Source organism: Emys orbicularis, chromosome 10 (assembly GCF_028017835.1).
Source record: "Emys orbicularis isolate rEmyOrb1 chromosome 10, rEmyOrb1.hap1, whole genome shotgun sequence".
NCBI lineage: Eukaryota > Metazoa > Chordata > Testudines > Emydidae > Emys > Emys orbicularis.
The window spans coordinates 37737560-37764094 of NC_088692.1; the positions used below are offsets into that span (position 1 = coordinate 37737560).

A 26535-nucleotide genomic window follows, 5' to 3' on the forward strand; every position below is an offset into this window, starting at 1 on the left:
GATCATCTCCCTTTTTGTGAACAAAAACAGAACGTTCCTGGCCTTCCAGGTGGCAGAGAAAAGCTTGACCTGTAACAGCTCTAAAACCCAGGAAGCAGAGAAAAAAAACCCAAGTGTGTTAATTTTAACAACCTCATGATTTTGGGGGGCCCAACTCATGATTTGGGGTTGGCAATACAATTGTCCCCCCACAATCTCTTGACCCCAGTTTCCTATTAGTCCCTCCCTTTTGAGGGAGCGTGGTCAATTTCCCTTCACTGGGCAGGGCCTCCCAAGACACCTCCCTCCGCAACTGAGCTCCAACAGGCCAGCGCTCACCACAAGTGCTAACGCTGCTTTCAGCAGAAGAAGGAGGAGGAACCTCTTTCCCGGTGGGGGACTGAGCCCTTCAGATGCTGCAACATTGTGCCGCTGCCTGGAGCCTGCAGTGCATGTAGCCAGCCAATATTACAAGCCAACTGCAATCCCAATGTTATCGCAGCGAGTTTTCTAAACTCCTCCTCCTGCCACAGTAAATCTATAGGGCTGACCCCTAATGTTATTTTGAGTTAATGCAGCAGCTTTACGGGAAATCGCCAGCCACTTTCAGCCTCTGCAAATGCAATGAAACAGCCTGTTAAAGCTCTAAGCCAGGGCCTGAAATGACAAATAAAGTGACCCTGATGGGAATGCTGATGAAGCAACTATCACCGTCAGGGTTCGCAGCCCAGTTGTCTCCCAGCCAGGGGGAGTTTTCTAGACGGCAGTAATCGTTAAGCATGGCGGGGCAGCCTGGTGGTGGAGCGGAATTAGCCGGTTGCATGAGCTATAAAAGGATTAGCCCAAATCCATTGTTTGTTGTGAGATTTGTCACTGACACTCCCGGGGGATGAGGCCCTGAGTACACAGGTCCCCCGCTGCAAGACTTCTCTTTCGGGAAGGGGTTACTGCTACCCGGGGGCCCGATCCTGCTCCCCTGGCGACCAGGGGCAAAGCTCCTACCAGGGCCGGCTCCAGGCACCAGCCCACCAAGCATGTGCTTGGGGCGGCGCCTGGAGGGGGGCGGCGTGGCGGGCCCCGGCCGGGCTCGCCGCCCTCCCCCCGGCGCTCCGGCCGGTCGGCGGAGAGCGGGGCCCCGGCTGGTCTCGCCGCCCTCCCCCCGGTGCTCCGGCCGGTCGGGGAGAGCGGAGAGCCACGGCCGGGCTCGCCGCCCTCCCCCCGGTGCTCCGGCAGGTCGGGGAGAGCTTGAGAGCCCCGGCCGGGCTCTCCGCCCTCCCCCCGGCGCTCCGGCCGGTCGGGGATTGCGGGCCCGCGGCCGGGCTCGGCGCCCTCCCCTGCCGCGCTGGGTGGGGAGGCGGCGGGTGGCTTTTTTGCCTAGGGCGGCAAAAAAGCCAGAGCCGGCCCTGGCTCCTACTGAAGTTCTGTTCTGAGCAGTGGCAGGAGCTGGAGGGGTTGGCCTGTAGGGAAGGTCATTCAGGAGATAAGGCTGGGGACCAGCCTCCTGGCCCTGCCCTGTGATCTGGGCCAAACATGCCTACTGATTCCAGGTACCTTGATTTTTGGCTGCCCAACTTGAGACATCTTGGGCCTGATTTTCAGAAAGGGACGAGCACCCACAGCTCCCATTGGCTTTGAGTGGAGACGCTGCATCACCAGAAGAGGGCGCAAGCCTTACAAAGGGGCACGATGCCATTGCAGGGAATGCTCTCTGTCGCACGTGTAGCTGTCACCTGTGGTATCTCCACTGACACCTCTCAGGGGCATGAGTTGTCTCTTCTGTGAGGTGCTGGCTGGACACCCTGGGCACCCAGCTGTAATCAGAATAATCCCAGCAAAAATCAGATGGGGACAACAATACTCCCTAGACTAGCCCTATTCCTGTCTGCCCCTTCCCCATGGGCCACCCAGTCCATGGGAATTATGGCAGCCCTAGGGCTGGATATCACTCCCCCACAAGAGAGAAAACAAGCTAGCTCTCAGCCTCCCAGGACTCTGCTTGCAAAGCACACAGAATACAGCTCAGAAGCAATGGACAGGCCCTTTCTGTGTGTTCCCAGAGTCCAGACAACAGCCTTGCTGTGAAATAGCTGGGAGTCAGAAGAGCATTCTGGGCATTGAAATGCAAATTAGCTCACCAAGGGAAAGGGAAAGGCAGAGGCTATGGAATATAACTGGATTTTTAAACAGGGGAGGAAACATTCCATCTCAGCTGGAAGGGTGGAGAGGGTTCTTTTTGCTCAATATAATGCCTGTGCTTAAACCTGCAGTGTAACCCAGGCCCCAGGTAACCTGCAATTCTGAGGCCAGGGAATCCATCACAAACTCCAGCCTTGCTGCAGAATCTAGCTCCAGAATGGAAGCCTTTCCTTGTTTTGTAAAACTAAAGCTCCAGCCCTCATCAGTGCAAAGAAAACCTCTGAAATGTGAACTGAGTGCAGCAATGCAGCAACATCTGCCGGAGTCTGCAGACAGCCTGAAACAATAGTGTTATGAACTGCCCTATTTATCTCACTTGGTTGTTAACTCTGAAACATAAGGATGACATTTGGAATGTCTGCATTGTTAGCTATTTCACTGCAGATCATATTAGCAGAACCATGCAGTTAATGTACATACCACAAACTCCCAAAGTCCCATGACTCCTCAGATGTCATGAAGCCCCAAGCACCTCCTATCCAGCTGCCCCAATGTCCACCTTCCCCCTAACAACTTTAATAAGGCAACTCTGCACTCTCAGTTCAAATCTCTGCAGCACACTGCACATGGAAAATACAGGACTGCACCAAATAGATTCATTGCAATAGGAAACGAATTAACATCAAGCTATGCTAATCAAATGATTCATTTCCATATTGAATTTGATTTTTAAAAATCAGTGTTCAATTTCTCTGGAGCTGCATCCGAGTTTCCAGCATGGAGTGATGCAGGAGAGGGGGCCTTGCCGCAGAACTGAGGTGGTGCTTGCTACGGAGTAGCTCGGGACGTCAGTGGAATGATGATCAGAGCTAGTTTCCTCCCTCCATTTCCCTCAGTAATAATCCAAATCCCTCCTTGCCATAATAAACCACTTGGCCTTGGATTATTGCCTGGTAAAATGAATGCCAACGATTCCCCTCCAATTAGCCTTTATCTGATATTGTCTTACGGTAATAACAGTATTGCACTAATGTCCAGTGCATTAGCCTGCTGTATACAGTTGGTTTCATTCTCATACTTTGATGGATTCTCCATCGCTTGCAGCCTTTACATCACGGCTGGGTGTCTTTCTGTAGCTCAAACAGAAGTTATGGGCTTGATGTAGAAATTACTAGGTGAGGTTCTCTGGCCTGTGTCATGCAGCAGATCAGACTAGAGCAGTGAGACTCGGACTGAGGCTCGGGAGCCGCCAATGGCTCTTGAATGTGTCTCCTGCGGCTCTTTGCAGCATAGGATACTGAAACACTGTGTGATTTAATTATTAACCAGTCTGAGTTATTAACCAATCAGGATGCTTTTTCTATGTTATTAACTGACTGTAGAGAAAAAAATATAGAGATAGATAAGAATAGTAAATGAACCAATGAATTCTCACTCCTGTAGGCCTTTTGGGTAATGCTGATTGCTAATTTGGCTCCTGAACCACTGAGGTCTGAGGTTCACTGGCCTAGATGATCATAATGGTCCCTTCTGGCCTTCATATCTATGAATCTGTGTGTGTAGTGTATGCTGCAATCGGGAATTTAACATTGACATCCAGCTGAGGCAAGCATAGCATTCTCTGCAGAGCCAGACGAGGGCAGGCTTCTGTACAGCTCATCTAGTCCAGCCGCTGCTCACAAGCCATGGCCCTTAGAGCCTCTGGCAACATTCAGGGTACACTCTCCTGCCAGTTCATGCCATTGTAACTTCATTGGAGGCACTCCTGAGTCACACTGGTGAGAGGAGAATCAGGTCCAGCTAGGAGCTGCGCTAATTAGGCTGGTCTGTTCTTGTCCCCTTTGCAGATAAAGTGTTCCCTACCCCGCTTTCCCATACAGATGGCCTGAGTACTTGGCCTGTAAGCTCTTTGGGGCACGGACTATCTTTTTGTTCTGTGTCTGTGCCGTGCCTTGCACCGTGGGGTCTTATGCAGTGATTGGGGCATAGGACGGTGCTTCCACAATGCAAATAAATAATTATAATAGGAGTAGCAACAGCAAACTTCATTTCCTTCCTGCCGGCTCTCCCTGGCAGTTTACTGTTCCATAAAGTGAAGAATATTGTTAGTCACCTGCCTCCACCCCAAACTTCTTCCACCCACGCCCCTCAGGATGGTTATAATCACTTTGGTTTTCACATGGTGTCCAACCACCATTTCAGTTGTACATGGGGAAAGACCTCACATTCTCCTGCTCCAAGGGCCCCAGCCACTGGAGCTAGAGGAGAATCACCACTAACACTAGCAGTAGAGGACCAATGACACACTCTTGAATGTGTCTGATTTCCTTCCAGCAGAGGTCAGTGAGGGTCATATTAGCAATTATATTACACTGGATATGAGTCAGCAGTGTGCCCTTGTTGCCAAGAAGGCTAACGGCATTTTGGGCTGTATAAGTAGGAGCATTGCCAGCAGATCGAGGGATGTGATCATTCCCCTCTATTCAGCATTGGTGAGGCCTCATCTGGAGTACTGTGTCCAGTTTTGGGCCCAACACTACAATGTGGAAAAATTGGAAAGAGTCCAGCGGAGGGCAACAAAAATGATTAGGGGGCTGGAACACATGACTTATGAGGAGAGGCTGAGGGAACTAGGATTATTTAGTCTGCAGAAAAGAAGAATGAGGGGGGATTTGATAGCTGCTTTCAACTACCTGAAAGGGGGTGCCAAAGAGGATGGATCTAGACTGTTCTCAGTGGTAGCAGATGACAGAACAAGGGTAATGGTCTCAAGTTGCAGTGGGGGAGGTTTAGGTTGGGTATTAGGAAAAACTTTTTCACTAGGAGGGTGGTGAAGCACTGGAATGGGTTACCTAGGTACCTGACCTACCTTTGTATGAGTCCGTACTGACTATCCTGTATTAGTTCAGAGATACCTAGGTGTTCCCATGTCCTCTGCCTAATCCGCCATTCTCTGGGTCTTCCCCACTGCTGACTGGCATTTAGTTGCTTTGATCTCCCTTAGAATCCCATCTTATATTCAGGTGTGGCCTCTCTTCACAACACCAGTCCCTCTCTTGTTGCCAGAGAGTATAGGGATCTATATCTTTTGCCACCTAATTTGCTCAGGCATGGCATCATCCAGCCATGAGGTTTTACCAGTTTACCAGCCTTAATAACTAAGTGCTGTTCCATTCTTTAAAAGGACTGTGTAAAAATGTAAGAGATCTGCTCCCTCTGTGTATAGTGAGGGACAGATCCAGGTACATTAGTGGCATAAATATGTTTTTCACTGTGTTTCACTTCTGTCAGCCCCACAGAGCCGGCCTGGAGTCTATTCCAGCTTGTGCCTCACCAACAGCATTATTTACTACATTCCAGGTGCATGGCCAATGGCTTATGCTTGTGCAATGCGACTGAAGACATAGGGTTGCACAGGTGTCATTGAGAGCAGAGTAAGGCCTTGCAGATCTTACATCATTAGTGATGGTGCATTAGATGGAAAGCACATAGCTTGACTCTCAGTCAGAGCCCAGGCAGGAATGTGCAGAGCCAACAGTTAGAAGAAACAGCTGTTTACTTGTAAATTATGTAAATTTAACCTGGAGACATTGACACAATGAACAAGAAACTCCGCGATCAATGCCATTTTTACAGAATCACTTTTCACAACAGAGCTGAGTTTTAAGTGCCTGAATCAAAGACTGTTGTAATCAGTGGACAGACTTTTATGGCTTTGGATCAGACCCTAGACCACCTTCTCTGGTATAATCCTGTTGACCAGCAATATCCCTTGTTTTGCTATACAAAATACGTGTCTGTTTCACATCTTTCCTGCCCTCTTCTCCCTCCTCCCTCTTTTGTGCAAACTAGGGCCCTGAATCAGCAAAGCACATTCACCTGCACTTCACTTTAAACATCTCCTAAAGTCCTGAATCTGGCCCAACACACAGAATTCATTTGTTTTTTTTAACCCTATCTGTCTCTTCTGTCAATAATTTCCACCTCAGGTGTCAAAAGCCTGATTGTCAACTTCCTTGATTTCTTAGTCCTTGTGCACTGAACAGACTGGAATATGATTGATAGGCAGCTAGTACTTTTCTCATTGAAGGTATTGTGACACAAAATACTGCAGTTACATTAATGGGAGCTATGGCATTTGATCCATTACAATACTTGGTATTTATATAACTACATCTGTATTCTTCCATGCTTTCCTTATTTGCTTGATTGTGATTCCTTAATGTCATTCTGTAATTTCTCAGTTCTTCTTTGTCCTGGATACATGCCTTTTTTTTTTTTTACCCAATATTGCCAACCCAAAAATCATGAGTCAGGCCCCAAACAATCATGAAATTACCTTAAAAATCATGAGACTTTTAAAAAAAATGCTTGATCATTTTTATTTATCCCTTGAATTTAGGATGCATTCAGGTCACATTTTCTAGCTTTTCTCTGCACCCATCAGGGCTAGAAACTTATGTTTTTAACAAAAGCTTAAATTCTCATATAATCACTAGACTCCAGAAGCTGGGGCTTTAAGACAAACACCAAATATGTTGGCAACACTGTCAGGTTCAGCCACATTACCCATGTTTACACCCCATAGATATAATGCACTAGCTGCACTCCTTTGCTTCAATAATAATAATTAATCATCATTTAATAATACCTTATACAATGTGTAATTGCATTCATAAGCAGGAATAAGGTTACAGAATTTAATCTGGAACAATTTCCATTTCCTGTCTGTGTCCTTCCCCTGCCCACCACCACATCAGCAGGATTGTGGTGCTGTTAGGGTGACCAGATGTCCCGATTTTATAGGGACAGTCTCAATGTTGAGGTCTTTTTCTTATATAGGCTCCTATTACCCCCCACCCCTGTCCTGATTTTTCACACTTGCTGTATGGTCACCCTAGGTGCTGCGATAGAATGACTGCGGGGACCAATAGAATAACATATGGGCCCAGATCCTCAAAGGTATCTAGGTGCCTAACTCAACTCCTATTGAAATCAATGGGAGTTAGGAGCCGAAATACCTTTGAGGGTCTGGGCCATCCCTTTTCTGATTCCCATGCAGTAGGACACTGATGCAATTTTGAATTGCAAATATGTCCATATGTTTAAATAAAAATAACAATGAAACTCTTTTACTTGACATTTAAAAAAATTCTAACTAACATGTATGCACGGTTTGGGTCTAAAGGACCAGACAGTTCTCCTTTAACTGTACAGTACTCACTGAGACTTGGTTTCTGGTGGGCTCCTAAATGATCCCCAGATTTTAACTTCCCAGCTTCCAGAGGGAGACTCACTATTCCCCTCTTTTTGTGAGTGTACAAGGAGCTTTATGATGCTTTTCAAGCCAGGCGGACTGGGCTTAGAATTCAGACTTTAGCGATGGAAATTTGCCATCTCCTGAAATTTTCCACTGGGGACAAACACATCTGAGTCTCACTGCTGCACAGCACTGGTTCCCAGTCACGTGCAGATAGGGTGACCAGACAGCAAATGTGAAAAATTGGGCCGGGGGTGGGGGGTAATAGGAGCCTATATAAGAAAAAGACTCAAAAATCGGGACTGTCCCTATAAAATCGGGACATCTGGTCACCCTACCTACAGAGCCGCACTGCTCCCAGCCCTGCCTGTGGGCAGCTTTGCAGTCCCAGAGCCTCCCTTCTCCATCTGTAAAATGAGGATCATAAAACTTCCCTTGCCCGGCTTGAAGGCGCCCCAGCCCCGCTGCGGCGGTGGCTCGCCCTGTGTGTAGGCAGCCTTGCAGCCCAGCACAGCTACCACCCTGCCCGCAGGAGCCACGCTGCTACACACCTATTAACCCTGCCTGATGTCTACAGCTGAGACTACAAATCCCAGCATGCTGCGCACAGGCCTGACCCGGGGCAGGGCGGCGCGTTGCATGCCGGGGTCTGTAGTCCTGCCCTACGCCCTGGATGGGCTCAATTTTCCGCAAATGAGGTGGAGCCCTCTGGCTCCTGATAGGATGATGCCGGAAGAGGGCGGGGGAAGTTCGGAAAGGGGCGCGGATAGGGCGGGTGTGATGTTGATTGGCGGGGGCGTTGGCCTATGGGCTTGAGGCAGTGGGCGGGCGCTGCGAGGCGGTGGTGAGGAGGACCGCCGGGGCTTGTGTCGGAGTCAGCAGCAGCCGCCGCCTCCCCCGGCCCGTGTCAGCGCGGTGAGCCCGGCCGGACGGTGAGTCTCGGCGGGAAACCCCTAGCCCACGTCGGTTCGGGGTGGGAACCCCCCAGTACGGCTGAGTCCCAGACTCCGCCCCCACGGGCTGGCCCCCCCCGCCGCTCCCTGAACCCCTCCTCCCCCTCGGCGCCTTCCCGCCCGGACTCCCCGGGGTCTGCCCCGCGCCTCCCTGTACCCCCCCGTCCCTCGGGGCCTGCCCCCCCACCTCCCTGTACTCCCCCGTCCCTCGGGGCCTCCTGCCCCCCCACCTCCCTGTACTCCTCGGGGCCTCCTGCCCCCCCACCTCCCTGTACCCCCCCGTCCCTCGGGGCCTCCTGCCCCCCCACCTCCTTGTGCCCCTCGCCGTTGGTCCTGGCCCTCTGCCACCTTCTCGGACCTCTCCTCCATCTGGGTCATGCCCCTGGCAGCCGCTCCCCCAGCCTGGCCAATCCAGCCTGATCTTGGGCCTGGCATTGCCTCACTGACCACCCCCTTTCCAGCTAGCCCAGGAACCTGGCACCCAGCGGCCCCACAACAGCATCTGGCCATGCTCCCATCAACCTCCCCTCTTAGCCTCCCACTGCCCTGAGGCCTGGCCCCTGGGACCCTCCCATCCTGTCTAGATCAGTCTCAGGCCTGGCACCCCAATCCCCAGCCTGCCCAGACCCTCTCTTCCCTAGGACCTGTCACCACCAGGCCTGGCTCCCTGCCCCAGGGTAGAGACCCCTTCCCAAGCCCTGGGAGCACCCCTCGTGTTATACTTCCCTCTATTCCCCCATCCCCTGGGGCTGGTACTTCCCATCCCTCTATCCTTGAGGGCTCGCATGCCAAATACCCTTTACCCCTGTGTCTTGCTACCCCAGGGGCTGGGTGCTCCTGGTCTCCACCCATCTCTGTGGGGCCTGGCATTGCCCCAGCTGAGCTGTCCCTGGCACCCTCAGCCCTGCTGCGCTGGCTGGGCCTTGCACTCTCAGCTGGTGTCTGCGGTGGCTGACTCCCCTTGGGGCTTGTCTTTTGGTGTTCTCATTCCTGTCCCATGTATGGCTGTGCTTCCCCCCCCCCCCCCCCATTTCTACCTGAGGGGGAGGTGTGAAAACTCTGCCACTTCATTTCAGCTTCCTGAGTGCCTGGGCTCTGGTCTCCTGGCTCAGATTGATGTCTGTAGAGGGGACCCTCTGTTTTGGAGGGGGGGATTAGGCACCTTTAATTGGGGGAGGGAAGAGAACAATGAGGTGGGGATAGCACAGCTGCTGGGAGATGGGTCTGAATTTAAATTAGCCACTTTATTGATCTGGGCAGTTAAATCTTAACAGATCTGATTTCCCTCAGCATTTAAAAACAACCACCCCAGGTTTTCTAAAGGTGGGTGTGGGCTGGAGAAGGGGGTAGTATGGAGGGGGTGGGGGAAAGATGGGAAAAGCTTAAGAAGTTAGCCATCTGCCTGTCTATTTCTACCTATGCAAATTGCTGTTTTATTTTGCTGGCGAAGCTCAGCCCCAGTGGTCCAGGAATGGTAGGGAACGGCCACACTTGCTCCCCACAGGCCTGACTGTTTTGTTTGTATCAGAGGATTTCTGCCTTTTCAGAATAGGTAAACCTCTGACTCAGAGGCTTTGAGCAGTGTTAGCTTCTTGTGTGAGCATTGTACCAATAATTGCCCCTTCCCCCAAAGGGCTGTAGCAGTCTGAAGGGAAAACAACCTTTATGCTAGAACCTTGTATTCTAAATTAGCTGCCTTTAAAAAAAAACAAGTGTGGGTTCTTTGTTGGCAGCTTTGAGAATTTAACCATATTTTTTGTCTGAATATTGAAAAGGTGCTAAAAGCAAGCAAAGAAACGAGGACCCTCCTTTTCTTTTCTTTTAGGCTCCCAGCATATCTTGGTGCAGAAGACTGGACATAAGGTGGAAAGGATGAAAGGTTCATTCTGAGGTTGACTCATTGTTCCTTAGCCTTCCTGCCCCCCTTTGAAGGGGGAGACAAAAACCTGTGCTCATAAGAGCCTCCCTAAAAGCGAGGAAGCTGGCATTAGTGCTCCTTTCAGTCTGGCTGCATGTTTAGTATGCGGATTGTGCCTCTTCACTAATGAGAGGGAGAATGGGAACCCAGGGAAGCCCTGTGAAGAGCTATGATTATCTGCTCAAGTTCCTGTTGGTAGGAGACAGTGATGTTGGGAAAGGAGAAATCCTGGAGAGCCTTCAAGATGGAGCGTCGGAATCCCCTTATGCCTATAGCAATGGTAAGGATTTTGGAAGGGGTGGTGGGAGAATGCTCTACTCGGTAAAACTGCAGCCATAATTATAAAGAAGCTATTCATAAAACTTTTTTTCTAATTGTTATTGAGCTGCAGCTCTAGTTTTTCTTACAAATAGGTTGACTTTTATTGAGGAAGGGAATTGTACAGTACATGATGCTCAATGGATGTATCCCATGTTTTGCATTGTACTTTGCTACAGTTTGGCTTGGTGACTTATCAGTTCGGCTTAATGGGACTTTCATTAGTGCTAATGCAGGGGTGGGCAGACTTTTTGGCCTGCGGGCCACATCTGGGTATAGAAATTGTATGGCGGGCCATGAATGCTCACGGTTCCCAGCCAATGGAAGCTGTGGGGGAGACGCTTGGGGCAGGGGCAGCGTGCGGAGCCCCCTGGCTGCCCCTATGTGTAGGAGCCAGAGGGGGGACATGCTGCTGGTTCCAGGAGCCACACGGAGCCACGGCATATGCGGAGCAGGGAAAGCCCCAGACTCCACTCCCCGTCGGGAGCTCGAGGGCCAGATTAAAAAATCTGACGTGCTGGATGCGGCCCCTGGGCTGTAGTTTGCCCACCCCTGTGCTAATGCAAAGGTGTTGTCACTTTGTTCCTTAAAATCATAAGAATCTGCCTCCCAGTGTCATAGTAGAGAAATGATCAGAAACATGTACTCTGTTATCCGACACATTCGTTAGTTGTGCAAGAAGCATGGCGGCACTTATACATCGTTTTAAAATATATTATTTTGGAGCGTTGTTGGAGGGTTAGTACGGGCACTGAACTATACTCACAGTTAGTACTCAGGCACTTGTACCAAAAGAACTATGAGATTAGCTCATATCTAAAGCTTTTGGTGAGTTGCTACTTGGGTACTCAGGAGCCTAAACTTAATCTCTACCTCCTGCAAAATCAAGGTTTATAATGGAAGCCCTGACAGACCATTAACTATAGTGTCACAAGACTATAATTAAGAGCCAACGAGTGGCGCTGCTCTCTCTCCTGCATCCCCTCTCAGTAGTTAAAATGTAATGTTGCCTGGCAGGGTGCAGGTCCTGTGGTGACTTGCAATCTGTCATACTTCTCGCCATTTTCAGTGCAGAATGTGACTCTAAGGGCTTGACAGAAGCAATCTAATTCAGACCCTGGAACTCTGCATCTTCGCCAAGACCAGCCTGGGGGCTGTAGTAGCTGGCACTTGCAGTTTAATCTGCAGACAGGAGTCTGAGAGAATCAGGCGCTTGTTAACATTTGGGGTGAGACAGATTGAATTCAGAGTTTGGAGGAGCAGTACAGCTTGACTCCTGACAGTGCTGAGTTCTCTTTGGGCATAGGCTTTATAAGAGTTGCTGTACGAATACATGCAAAAACTGTTGAGAAGATGGCTTGGAGAGGGCAGGATAACTGTGAGATCTAGACTCCTAGTAGAAAATTACAGGGCTGTAGACAAGACTTGACATGAGCGCTAGCATTCATATATTAAGGATTGCTTCTGTGAGGTACTGGGTATCTGCAAAAAGGGCTCCACACCCAGCTTTAAGTGAGAGTGGTGTGTCATCGAGAACTGGTGTACTTTGCACCTAGTGTTGACTGACAATTCCTGCTGTATCCTTCATTTTTTTTCTTATTGTTGATACCATTTCAACAGGTGCTTCTAAGGTCTGAAAAATGTAATTAAAAACCTTTTATTCGATAAGGCAATTCAAATCAGTTGGAAGCCAGTAATGTAGGAAAAGAACTAGTGACTCAATAACTTGGACTGATTTTTACATTATAACCATAACAGTAAATATACGAAAGAAACCAATAGATTAGGAATTGATCAATACGGGCTGTGCCTCCTGCACTCTGAACTGTGTACCCCAGAAAATACCACAACTCTTTATTTTAAAGAAAACCCAAAATACCTCTAATAGCTTTAAAATTTCCCATGGCTGCTTTCTGTGTGCTCTTGAACCCATTTTTATGTCGCTAATTTTACGGTCATATTTTGAGTTTTACTCAGTGCTATTGCATTTTTGATATTTCCACTAATTAGTGACTCATCTTGCTAAATTGAATACCCTGTGGATAAAGGGATTGGATAGCCTTGCAATTTGAGTGAATTTAACACTCATGGAAAGTCTTGACAGTCCTGGCAATCAAATTCCTCTGGCTCCTGAGCAGCTAGGGTGCACTCACAAAATCCTGCCAACATGCCTCAACTGTCACCAGGCAGGGACCATCTCTAGCTGTAAAGGAAGTTAAGCTTCCATGTGTGTTCAGGGCTTCTCACCTGAAACTGGCGGCTAAGGTTAATTTTGTATGTTTGTGTTGATAGTGCTTGTCCACTGGGAACTGGGCTGAGATCACTAAATACTCTATACATGCTCCCTGAAGAGCAATCCAGTTTAGCCAGTACTGATCCAGATTCAAACCAGTGATCTGTAGGTGAAACACTGCATATTCCATTACCAGCCCCTCAAACCATCCGATTTTGTCTATCATAAACTTGGAACATATTTCTAATACTGTCCAAAACCCACCAAATTGAAACGTTATGCAGAGGCTCTTGTGTAAAACCTAGCAATTTCTATACACATCCTCTTTTTTTCTATAAACAGATGTTCATATTGTGCCATCCGTTTCTCATTTTAATTGCCCAGAAAACGGATCTTACCATTATCTGAGAAAAAGGAGTAAGCTTTGATGAGCTAGCCTTGTGGTTAGCGCAACAACTCATTTCTCAAGCTTGATTTCTCCAAGCCCTGGCTGGGTCCTGGGGTGAGTTCTGCAGTGCCCATGTGCTTAACCTCTGTTGGGGAGTGGCCTTCCTGGTAACTACTGTTCCTGAGCAAGGAGCAACAGGGAGTTCCACATCCTTTGCCAAGGATGGCTACTGTGATGCAGGACTCTGAGGTGGGATGGGAAAACCTGGCGGGGGAGGAAGGTGGGGAAGACACTCAAATATTGAGAGAGAAACTTATAGAACTTAAAAAAAAAAAATTTTTTTTAAAAAATCTGGAGCTGATCATTTCTTTTTGTGGCCTAGGACCAGGGTCTTCTATGCAGCTGAGCTTTGGCTTGCCCTTACCCTATCTGACTTCAGCAAAGGCCTGCACCAGGAGAGTTCTTGGCAGTCTATAGGAGTGACTTGAAATGGGGTCCAACTGAGCAGGGGGGTCTGCTTTCTTTGCAGTTGACTATGCAGTCCATAAGAGAGGCAAAGAGCCTCTGACGCTGCAATTCCTGCTTATGTGCAGCTGCTAAAGGGACTTTGATATGTAGAATGGACTGCATCCTTCCTGAAAGCATCGTCAGTATAAAGACTTTTTTTTAATCACAGGAAGCAGAGTCCAAAGGTCGCTCCTGAATATAGGTCTGTAGTTGGGAACCTCTTATCAAATGTGATAGTTTTATTCTGAATTACTTTTTATTTTTTTCCAATGCCTAGCAGATACAGCAATAGCTCTGTAATACCTCTGTTTCAATATTTCACACTCAAACTGACAATGTGTTCATGCAGTGACATAGTTGTTAAACTCTGGAGGCTGGCCTCCGTGAAATGAATTGGTGGGTTTGACTCTAGCTTTGGACAGGTGGCCCCATCACAGGTTACTGCTGTGAATTGGCACTGACTGACACTCTTGAGCAGCCTACGACTGAAGGAGCCAGGGCTACTGAACATCGTTGCAGTGCCTAGAAGGTGGCAGCTTGATATCGGGGCTGAGGCACGCTGATGCAGAAGCTTCCCCTGGGGTTCCCTATGCTGTTCATCCTCAGTTAATAATTAAGACGTCAGCCACGAGGAATGTGAGGCTGATGGTGTTTGCAGCACCCCCTGCTTCCTCTGGGGCAGTTGTATTCCTAGGGCCCTGGCCTGCTCACTGTGTATATGTACTGGCATCCCTCACCAGGGCTGATTTCATAAAGGAAATCCTTTAAGTGAGGATGAGTTCATAGAGCTCATCTTCTGCGGGCGTGCACTGCATTCTGACAGGCTGCTGGTCTGGTCCAAACCGAAAGGCTTTCCTTCCAGGATGTGCTGTTCGGATACAAAGGCTCTGAAGCAATCTCCTCCCTGGAATGTTTTTGGGCAAAGAAAGCCCAATGCAGACTATTTGGGGAGGGTGTACGTCTCAACAGTCCCAGGTTTCAAGGGACTGAACCACTTCGACACCCCCCCCCCCCATTATCCCAGTTGAAGCAGCTCCTGTCCCGTGGGGCTGGCTGGGCTCAACTCCCTGCTCTGGCTTTGTGACCTGGTCCCTGGCGCATGGGGTCACAGTGCCACTCAGGTTTCTCCTGGCCCCCCGGGGTGATGCCCAGAGTCGGGAAACTGAGCCCAGCCAGCCTCACAGGACAGGAGCTGCCAGCGCAGGGTGGGCTTACTCCGCAACTCTGTTCCACCCTGCCCTGGGTCTCCCACCCCCTGTGGGCAGTCCCACTTTAGTCACTTGAAATGCTGGGATGTATGGAGGGAGTGTGTGGTCTTTCCTCCTGTTCTCCCCGATTTACCCCCCAAAACGATTACAGGCTGCCTTCCTCCTACTGCAGAAGCAGGACTCCTTGGGAGCCTACCTGTCCTGTTTCCTTTCAGCTAGAGGGACCTGCTGAGAGGGGTACAAAGCCTACCCTTTCCCTCGAGGCTGAGCATGCTCCTTCCTCTATGCCTTCTGCTCCTGCTACCTTGGGCAGAGAAAGGCTAGCGTGGCACCTGCACTCTGAGCCCTGCTTAGCAGCCTGTGCTGCAGCTAGACTAGCTGAGACTAAATGCAAAGCTGCATGCCTTGTCCTGTGTGACTGATGTGTGCCCTGAACATCTGTCACTTCATAGAGTTTGAGGTCAGAAGGGGCCATGAGATCATCTAGTCTGACCTCCTGTATAGTACAGGACTCCAGTTCCCGCACATGAAACCCAACAGCCACAATGAGACCAAAGTATTACAGCCCACAGGAGACTAGACTGTTCTGTGCCACAGGAAGAGAACAGGAGGGACCGAGGTGCACCAATGCCTGAGGCCCCTGCAGTGGCAGGGAAACGATTAAGTGAGATATATCCAGATGATCCTGGCAAGTGACCCGCACCCACTGCAGAAGAAGGCCAAGGTCCCTGCCAATCTGACCTGGGGGCAAATTCCTTCCTGACACCACATATGGTGATCAGTTAGACCGAGAGAGAATATGCTCTGCACCACCTCAGAGTCCTGACCCTCCTTGTCCAATGTCCCATCTCCTGCCATGACCATCCCTGATGCTTCTGAGGAAGAAGATTAAACAAAAACCTAGAAGACATTGGTGGGGGAAGATCCCTTCCTGACCCCTGCAGGTGACTGGCTGAAACCCTGAGGCAGCGTATTTAGGACCGTGGAGCCCAAACTTTTCCTGTCGTATGCTTCTTACCAGTAATGGAATCTGTCCACGTCCCCCTCCATTACTGCACAGTTGGCTCAGCAGAGGAGCTTGGGCTGAACTGGAGATGGGGGAGGAGCTGGGGCTAAAGGCAGAGCTGGTCTGGGGGTGGAAAGGGAATCGGGCAAAGCTGGGCAAGGGCTGGAGCTGGGCTGTATGGCGTTCCCTTCCTGCTCCCCATGGGGGCTGGCCTGGGCCCTGCTGTACGCCCCCCTGAACGTTCCTCCGTACGTACCTTCCTAAGGTGGCATGCCCCACAGTTTGAGGACCACTGGTTTAGGAACATAAAACAAACTGGAAATGAGTCCCATGACGGTTGAGTCCTGCCCCTATCATCACAAGCAATTTTGTAATACAGTGCATTTATAAATTTGTCCAGCCCCCTCTTAAAACTAATTAAGTTGTTTGCATTACTCAAATCACACAGTTGTCTTGTCCTTGTCCTCCCCCTAAATGTTGCAGTAGCCAGGAGTACCAAAGCACAGCAGAAATGCCCTGATTGTATTTCTTGACTGTTCAGAGCTCTCAGGCGTCTGGGCAAGTGGATGCAGTGTGTGTATAGCCCTGAGCCAGGGTGTGAAAGGCAGATCTATTCAGCTGGGAAGATGCTTGTTCCTTGCAGGAATGCATGTCATTTAGACAATGCTGTGTCACAAATCAAATCTCTTCCTGAAATTCAAGCTGCTCATATGCTTGCACTTAAATAATCTTGTCCAGTCTCTTCCTTTGGCTGAGAAGTCTGCTCTGTTATGTGCTGTGTCACAACCAGATGAGACTTGTGAATTTCTCTCTCAGGAATACTTGACAGTGTGCACAAGTGACAGTGCTGCCATGTGAGCAGGTGATCAGCATTCACAGGAAACAGGGTTTGTCTTAACACTGGTTGAGGACCTGCCTGCAATATGCTTTGCTGGTCGGGACGTGCTTCAAAACATTTTGCACACACCCGTGGAAAAGGGTGCTTCTCCTCCCTGCTGCTAGCCCCCATAGGGAACCCGTTCTTCTCTGTCCCTGACTTATTCTTTCATACACAGATGGGCTTGGACTGGAATGGGATAAGAAGCTTTCTTTTCCTACTGGATCAGAGTGGTGACTATCAGTTTGAACAGGTTTCAGGAAAGAGGTGTCTGCTAGACATAGTAACCCTTAGTTGGGACGACACTACAGAGAGAAGCACCGTTTCTAAGTGCTCTAGAACCCCATACAGTATCTCGCATTTATTCAGAGGAGGGATGTAGTGAGCTTTCCAGCAGGGTCTTTGTTATAAAATGGGCAAAGGTGGAGGTGTGGGGAAAAAGCTAAAATAAACTGGAGTCAGATTCTGACCTTCCACAATATAGTTGTTCACGGGTTCCATTGCTCTGAGAAACTGTTCAGTCTTTTATGAGGTCTAATCATTTAAAAGAGAGAGATAATTGAGCTTAGGGGGTGTGCTATTTTTGATACCCCTCTTCTCTTTCCTTCTCTCTGCGGGCTTTCCAGTTTCAGTAACTTTCTAGTAAAACTCAGCTAAACGAGATAAGGGGATTTAAAATGAGATTTCCCTGTTTCCATCCCATGCTACTTTCACCACTCGTATTGAGGTATCCAGTGTAGGGTCTGGTCATAGTTCTAGACAACTGTGTACACTGCTGGCCAGGACTGGGGTAGGAAGAGAAGCAGGATATAGCAGTGGGCTTGCCATTTACAGAAATAATAAAACTCATCACAGGGTGGACACAGATGCCACTGGCTGAAACTTTGACTTCACTAGGTGCAAGAATCTAGGCCAGTGTTTCTCTAATGTGCTTTCTCTGGGTAAGAGGGCAGGCAAGTAGCAGTGCTATAGATCAGGGGTTCTCAACCTTTTTCTTTCTGAGGCCACCCCAACATGCTATAAAAACTCCACAGCCCAGCTGTTCCACAACTGTTTTTCTGCATATGAAAGCCAGGGCTGGCCTTACAGGGTAGCAAGCAAGGCAATTGCTCAGGCTTCGGCCCTGGGTGGTGGGGCTTGGGGCCCTGGGCTTCAGTCCCATGCAGTGAGGCATCGGCTTTCTGCCCTGGACCCCAACGAGTCGAACGCTCGCCCTGTTTGGCGGATCCCCTGAAACCTGCTCGTGGCCCTCCAGGGGGCCCTGGACCCCTGGTTGAGAACTCCTGCTATAGCAGTGGTTCTCAGACTTTTGTACTGGTGACCCCTTTCACATACTAAGCCTCTGAGTGCGACTCCTCCTTATAAGTGAAAAACTCGCTCGTGACCCCCCATGTAATCACATAACCCCCTGAGGGGTCCTGACCCCCAGTTTGAGAACCCCTGTGCTATAGAGAATAGATGGATGTGCTGGTGAATCCTCAGGAGGGGGTAGGGCACTTCACTGTGATACACCTCTACCCCGATATAACGCTGTCCTGGGGAGCCAAAAAAATCTTACCTCATTATAGGTGAAACCGCGTTATATCGAACTTGCTTTGATCTGCCGGAGTGCGCAGCCCTGCCCCCCCCGGAGCACTGCTTTACCGCATTATATCCGAATTCATGTTATATTGGGTTGCATTATAATGGGGTAGAGGTGTATATGGGATTTCCCCCAATACCTACAGATCCCACCACACTATCTTTAACCCCACACACACTTCCATTAAAGTTTCCTCTCATTTAATCAGCAATAATCCATTTAGGTTGTTCTCCAGAGCAGACCTTGTCTTCTGCCCAAGTCACATGCCAAAGTGCTCCCTTTGTCACATTCTCTGACCCGTCTCCATGTCGTTCCCTGCTCTTGGAACTACCCTCTTGACTAAGTCTTATGGGCTTTCACCCTCTGCTTCAAATCCTCCTTTGAAATGTTCTCTAAACAAACACAATCTAACCTGCAGCACCCCAGTATCCTTCCACCTTGTCATCACTCAGTGCATTAGCTGCATATTTCGATTGTCTATGTAGCAATCCTATAGGTCCCTAGCCAAAAGACGTATTCTTCTTGCAATCAGTGCATCCAGGAGTGGAGTGGAGGGAAAGATTGTCTCCTTATTTCCTCCTCAGTAAGGACAGAAGAACTTCATCCTCCCCTCCATGCTCCTATTCCTGCCGAGCTTCTGAGATCCACAGGACAGAGGCAGCAGCCTCCTCCTCCCATTGCACGCATTGCCCCTCCTTCCCCCCAAATCAGGTCTTCCTGGGGCAGAGTCCTGCAGTGACTGGGAGTGCTGCTCTGCCACTGTTTGACTTGAGAAATGTTAGCAGACAAGTGAAATTGTTTAAGATTGCTTCCTGGACTGCTAACTCTTTCAGAAGAAGGCCTTTGTCTCCTTTTTTTTCTTGTCAGCATGCAGTTAGTTTAACCTTCCCCTTTTGGGGTGCACAGGAAGTATCTGTCTGATTTACACCCAGTGTTTACTAAAATCTTGGAATGGGGCAATCAAGATATATCACCCTCTCCTCTGACCAGCACCAGTTCTCGAGGCATAGATGCTGTTGCATTGCTTGGGCAGACTTGTATGTACAAGGCCCAGATTTTTTAAAGGTATTTAGGTGCCTAATTCTGATTAATTTCAGTGGGATTTGGGCAACTAAGTACCTTTGCAAACCTGGACCCAAGCGAATTTTTCTTTACAATGTTGCAGTGATGCATCAAGGACCCATCAGCAGCACGTCCGGGAGGTGGGAGGGAACAGTTATCTTGACACCTGTTCTCTGTTGCTTCCCCATCTTTTTTTTTTTTTTTCCTGGCTGCATGGTGTGTTTCATGGTATCTTGACAGAACAGTATTTTCCATATCAATATAGACATCAGCTGTCAGTTTGGGCTGGCCCACTAACAGGCGCCACACGCCAATAGAAATGACTGTTCATTCTCTGGCATGATTTGTGTTCATGGCAACAATGTTTCATACTGAGGTTTCAGCATTCCGGTGAGAGATGGATAGGGGCAAAATCTTGTAAATGAAGCCATGCCATCAAGTTCCCTCAGAGGCTGCAGAATTAATAGGCAGGGAACTCTTCAGTGCGGCTGCATTGGCCTTGCTGCTAGGAATCTCCTTCTCTTGCAATCGCTTGAAATACAGTACAAGTGGAGAGCGATTGTTACAGTAATCCCTTCCATCTGCTAGCACTCACTCCAGTCCCCTTCCGGGAAACATTTATCTCCACTACAGTAGGGGGACAGAGCTCTAATCTAATCAGAGCGAGCATTGAATCCAACCACTTCCAGCACCTCTAGTTTTTCCTTGTCTCCTTTTTTAGTTCTTTTTGTGAGCAAATGTTCCTCAGATTCTGCACTCCTTGTGTTAGTAAGATCTCTTCTCTGCTTGATGTGAGTCAGGTGGGGCTAATTCTAAACTGGGGTTATAGGCAATCCTGTTCCCACTTAAGTTATTAGGAGTGTGATCATGCAAGGTGCTGAACATCTTCTAAGATTGTGAACATCTTCAACTCTCATTTAGGGTTTTTGAGGGTGTTCAGCACCTTATAGGACTGGGCTGAGGTTACCTCTTTGGAAGGGATTGGTTGGAAGTAGGCTTTAGAGTTACGGAACAGATTTATAATACAGGGGATGGGGGAAGTGCTTTTCAAAATGCTCCATGGGTGCTTGGAAATGCTAATACAATTGAATCACAGATTATAACACACCTCCTTTTATATGTCTGTGTATCTATGTGGTTAAGACTCCTGCATCTTATCACTATGGATTTATAGCTTATAAATCTGAAGTTAGAGGTGTATATTTAAGAACTAAAAGGAAAAGTGGTGTTCTTTTGTTTTGTTTTTGCTATCTTGCTCTTACAACAGCTTTATTAACTAAGCAGTGCTTGTTAGGTTTAGCTTTTTCATCATTGTCCTGACATAGCATTGCCCAGTTCTTTGTGGAAAGGCTGCAAGCTCAATACAAAAGTTACATGCACTCTGCTATGGAAAATCTTTGTCTTCCTTCCCAGTGAGCTTCTGTTACCAAGCACTTCCTGACACATTTTCCTCAAGTTCTACTCTTTGCAGAGGGAGGGGGAAGGCATCTTCCTGTTGAATCTGTAATGGTACTTGCAGTAGCCATGCAGAAAGCTTGAAATACATTTGTGGGTAGTAATAAGTCTGGCTCCCCGACTTCCCTTCAGCTCGCTTCTGCATTTCCTTCCCCTGATAAGTCTCTCTCTCTCTCTCTCTCTCTCTCTCTCTTTCTCTCCTACCTTCCACTGCCCTCCAAACTTATTTCTCCAGAAACTTTCTGTATGTTATCTGTTTCCTTAGCAGCAGCATTACGTCACCTGGGCTCCTAGCCTATTCCAGGCTTTGGGTGAGTAGGAAGAAGCTGTCTAACTTGGAAAGCATTGGAACTGGTGTCCCTTCCCTTCCTATAAATATTCTGGTGCATGCCAGGGGGCACCTGAAACCCCATACACTAAAAGGGATTTCCTTAGAGAATGGAGGTGGGCGTCTGAAGTCTGGTGATTGCATTTGGGGCGAAGTTCTGTTTTGTGGGAGGCTTTTCTTTTTTGCAGATCTCATTTCTCCCCATTAATTAAGGTATTAAAATATAATGCATTTTGTTTCTTATTTCTTTGTTTACACTTCTGGCCAGGCGTCTATTGCCATGTCTAATATTTTTGATCTATTTTGACATTAAACTTGTACCCTTTTTACAATGTTGGGAGCTGATGTTCGCATTAAGATGTATCATGAAGAGATTTGTTTGTCATCCCTACTATGTGATGTGGTGATCATCTCAACATAAGACATAGTATTTATTGCGATAGGATTTTGTTAAGATTGACACAATATATTTACTGTTAGGCCATTCTAGGGAGGGAGGCACACTAAAAGAAAAAGATACATTAAACAAGTGACAATATTTAAATGGAAGGCAGCAATGCAATTCTGGGTTCATGCTTAGTTACTCTGTCAAACCCTTCAGACTTCTGTGTATTCCTAAAGGGACTTCAACTGAATCTAGTTTAAGAGTTAAATAGTTCCAGGTTCTACACTAACCCTTGAATCACCTGCCAGCACTTGTGGTTTTACAATCCCACTTTACTATCTTAAAATGTTGATTTTTTTTTTTTTCTTTTCTCCCTTCTGCTGTTTGAGATCGACACACAGGAGAAGCTACAAAGTTTTTGATTTACAGAAGAGTCCAGAGACTCCAATTGGGATCAGGACCCCTTTAGTCAAGTGTCTAGAACAAACAGAGATATGCAGTCTGCACCCCAAGGAGCTTGGGGAAACTGACTAAATACAAAGTCTTATTTAACAGCAATGCACTTTGTTTCCTCTCTTTCCGGTTTGTTTCATCTTAGACTGTTTCCACTGCCAAAAAATGGTGGGTTGTTTTTTTTTGTTTTTTGTTTTTTTACAGAGAGAACTAATATGCATTAGTTACCTTGCTGGAAAGTCCAGTGGAAACAATGCACAGGTAGTTTTTACAATGATGTAGCTGGGCGAGGTCAACACTTCCCCACTCCCATACGCAGATGACCTTGCATAGCTTCATCATGGTAAAAATTAGAGCTTTGTTTCCACAAGGATTTTACAGTGAGATAGCTTACATGTTAATTATCTTACTGTAAAAACACACATTTTTGGCAGTGAAGCCTTAGCCTCTATCCTCATAGGTGTTGCTTTTAACATTAGGTTAAAAACTCATAGTACAATTTTAAAATATACAGTGTCCCTTTAAAACTTAAAACTCTGGCATCATCTAGACTTGCAGCCAAATGAATGTTTAGCCTCTCAAATGAGGAAAGTAATTAGGGAAGTAGTTCTGTGATTGCAAGTATGAGTGGCTCTTTTTCTCTCTGCCTGCCCCCATGCATCTTAATTCTCTGTTCTTTCTCTTCCTTGACACTACTGCATCCCTAAAGAGACCTTATACTTTCCATTTTTTTTTTTTTTTAACCAAAGAAAACTGGACTGAACTCTTTACAGGCCAGAGCTGTGCACTGACTGTAGATCAAAAGGAGGGCTCATTGGAGTTTTAATTAACTGTGTAGTCTCTGCTTGAGAGTAGCTTGCTTGGAAACGAAGTCTCTCCTATTCAGATCTGAAGCAATATTGCTGGAACACTGCAGAATTTATAAAGGAGCGTACCTTTAATTTTAGAGCAAGTTGGGAGGGTCAGAGACCTTGGGAAGTGCTGTATGTAGTGTTGTAGCTGTCAGCAATTGGAAATGCAAACTGATGTGTGAAACTTCAGCGCTTGAGGGTGCTATAAGGAGAACTGTAGCCAAGAGTAGGGGTCCCAACCTCCTCCTCTATTCATTATGAACACTGATCTCTCCATAATTATGATTGGACCATTGTAAACCTGATGTTTTTGACACTGTTAACTTTTCCAGACCTAACCAATTTACCTGAAATTCCCCAGGTGTGATTCAATGCCGCAGTTCTTTTTATTTATTTATTTTTCTTGGATAGTTTGGGGCAAATTGGGTCAAGGACTTTGGAGATAATATGGTCCAAAAATTGGGCTGTTTTCACTACTTGAATGCTTTCCTGGTGTGTTACTGGAATGTGATGATTCAAATGGTATGGCTTAGAAATACTGAATTTGTTTTAAACAGCTGGCTTTGGTGAAGAGTAGTGCCTGTGAAAATTCTTCATACGTGTTTTAAGTTATTAGAATCTATGTCCATGTGCATCTAGAACACCCCAGCATTCTAAAATCTGCAAGCTGCTATGTTTGCACTCTAGGAAACTTTTATCAGCTGTGTTGCCCAAACTAGGCATTGATGCCATACACAGGTTTTGAAGCATACATCTATGAATTCTGCATGGTGCCTGTGCTCCATACTTCCAAAGTACTACATGCTGTCCAGGGTTAAGGGTGGTTTTTTTGTTTGTTTGTTTTTTGTTTTTTAAGAAACAGAAACTTTATCTCTAAAATTCCAGGCTTTGGAACATAGCTTTTCCCCAAAACACAATATTTGTGTTCCCCTGAAATTATTTTGACTGTACTGAATATTTGTCTCAGAACAGATCTATAATTGCATCTGTATTGTAATCTAACAATGCAGATTGTTATGATGCCCTCTGATTTCCCTCATAGTCTTTGTTACCAAGTGCAGCTGTATAATTTTATGGCTAACTGAACTGTAAATCATGAAAAAACTTTTGTCTGTGTTGCTTCTATGCATAAAATCAGTCTTGATTTTCTTTTAAAGACCAAATCCACTTAACATTCCCAATTCTAGACTGAGTCTTGACTATTTCTCTGGCTTCCTGAGTGTTCATTGGAATTGTTTGGAACTTTAGGAACAGATTTGCTTCTGGCTCAGAACACAATTTTCAGATGCAGTTGCTATCCTTAAATGAGGCCTTGAACAAAGTTCTACTATGAATGGAAACTGTAGCTGCTTAAGTTCTCTCTGCTGGATTGCAGAGAGAGAAGCTGAAGAATGAAGTATTCTGACACACCTGTAAAGAGTCCAGATTTGTAGAACATGCATTCTGCTGCTGTCCATGTACAAAATCCAATTTGCAATACTTATTTGTATTGTACAGTACCTCGGAACCCCTGCCATGAAGCACAACCCCATTGTGCTAGGTGCTGTACACTCACCAAACAAAGACAGTCCATGTGCCAAAGTTTACATCGGGGTAGGCAACCTATGGCATGCATGCCAAAGGCGGCACGCAAGCTGATTTTCAGTGGCCCTCACACTGCCCGGGTCCTGGCCACTGGTCCGGGGGGCTCTGCATTTTAATTTTAAATGAAGCTTCTTAAACATTTTAAAAACCTTGTTTACTTTACATACAACAATAGTTTAGTTATATATTATAGACTTATAGAAAGAGACCTTCTAAAAACGTTAAAATGTATTACTGGCATGCAAAACCTTACATTAGAGTGAATAAATGAAGACTTGGCACACCACTTCTGAAAGGTTGCTGACCCCTGGTTTACATTTTAAGTGAAAGATGAAAAAAATTGTTGGATACAGACAGGGAGAGAGTTCAGAGCAAGTTTTGTTTAAAGTCTTTCATAACTATAGTAACTCCAAGTCAGCAGGTAAGTTGTTTTCCCTCATTTTCAGGCTCTTTTGATGCCCCGATGCTAAGCCTCTTGTCAGTTTGTTCTGGGTACCCCAGTTTCCCAGACCCAAGCCCACTTCCTGCAATGTAGTCCAAACCATTCACACTTTAGTTGGAGGCAACTAATATGGGGCTTCTGCAGATCCTTCCCAAACATGGGTATGCTGCCGCTTGACCACTTCTAGGGATAAATTCCTAGACTCAAAAGAGGAAGAGTCATAACTCCTAATGGCCACATGTAGTAACAAAGAATTTAAGAGTGAAGAATTAAGACTCGAAGCTCCTTGCAGCTGCAGCCCATCATGACCTGCAGCAAGAATAGATCTTGCATTTGATGTTCTGATGAGCAGGAAGTGCCACAGGCTTTAGACCAAATGGCTACTGGATAGACCAGGCAAGAGACAGAAACCAGCATGCTGCACTGTAAGAGAGCATAATTGTCATAGTCACTATGGTTCTTCCAGAGTGCTTGGTGTAGACTGAGACCTTCCCTTGCTGCTATCAAATTAAAGAGGCTTCATTAACTGTTTCCAGTGTAGTGACATTATCAGTAAATAGTTTCCACTCCTTCTGATCTGACTGCTACTTCAGTCCTAGCACTTCATGTACTATCGGGCATTATTCCGATATTATCCTACCTGGGAACTTTACTGTATCTTTTAAAAATGAAATATATTGACCATAGAAAGCACAGGCCTGAGTTGACTGGTTGTGGTTGTTTACCTCTCTCACCTTGCATCTTTTAAACAAGTTATATCCCTATTATTTGGCAGTGAAGATGAGCATTTTTATATCTACTAAATAAGATATTTAAAGAGTACACAAACTGGATGAATAAGAACATGATTCTGGCTGTAATAAAGCTTCTGTCACTCTCTACATCCGTTGGAAACCCCATCTTTCCATGGCTTATAATTCTGAGCTGAGAAATTCCTTACCACTGGTAAATCTAGGTTCAGATGTCTTCTGTGTTTATCCATTATTTTAACATAAAGCTTCACTTTTTTTTAGCTCAAGACAATGTTTATCTATTTGTAATGGATTTTTCTGGAAGACTTAGGGCCACTCACAGTTTATGATCTATAGATGGAAAGTAGCTCCTCAAGGTTAACTGCATTTTCTTTTGCTGTGCATTTATGCCATGGCAATATTTTCTAAATAATACCATTGTTACTACATTATCAGGGATCCTAAATACCTGCATCCTGTGTGCACGTGGGGTATTTCTATACCATTCCCATCAGCTGTTTTCATAGCTGATAGAAAGTTCTGAATGTATAACTAGCACTCATTGCATACCATAGTATAAAATACCCTTTAAACTGATAGCAGGTAAGCTACATTGTCAGTGTGCAAGAGTGAAGAGGGCCATATGGACTCATTTGACAGTTTTGTTAGAGAAATGGAATGAAAAACTGTTAATGTTTGTGTTAACTTATGCAAACAAGCAAGAAACCATTCAAAGCTTAGTCTCACAACCAAGACTGATAACGCCGTCCTTCACTCACCTTCTTGTGAAGACAGGAAGGGAGCAGTTAGGAGTGGAAGGTCAGTCAGAATTTTGAGCGTTAACTCTATCCTCCTGATCTTTTAGGGTTCGCCTTCTGT

General features: G+C 46.8%; 1 protein-coding gene across 1 annotated transcript in view; it reads left to right on the forward strand.

Annotated features, from left to right (window-relative positions):
- Positions 1 to 8243: 8243 nt before the first annotated feature.
- The window catches only part of RAB40C (RAB40C, member RAS oncogene family), a 61847-nt gene continuing 43555 nt past the window's right edge, over positions 8244 to 26535 (forward strand). The window contains exons 1-2 of the mRNA XM_065412315.1: positions 8244 to 8307; positions 10154 to 10526. Of these exons, the coding sequence (XP_065268387.1) occupies positions 10373 to 10526 (154 nt within the window). The 5' untranslated portion in view covers positions 8244 to 8307; positions 10154 to 10372. The remainder of the gene's footprint in view (positions 8308 to 10153; positions 10527 to 26535) is intronic.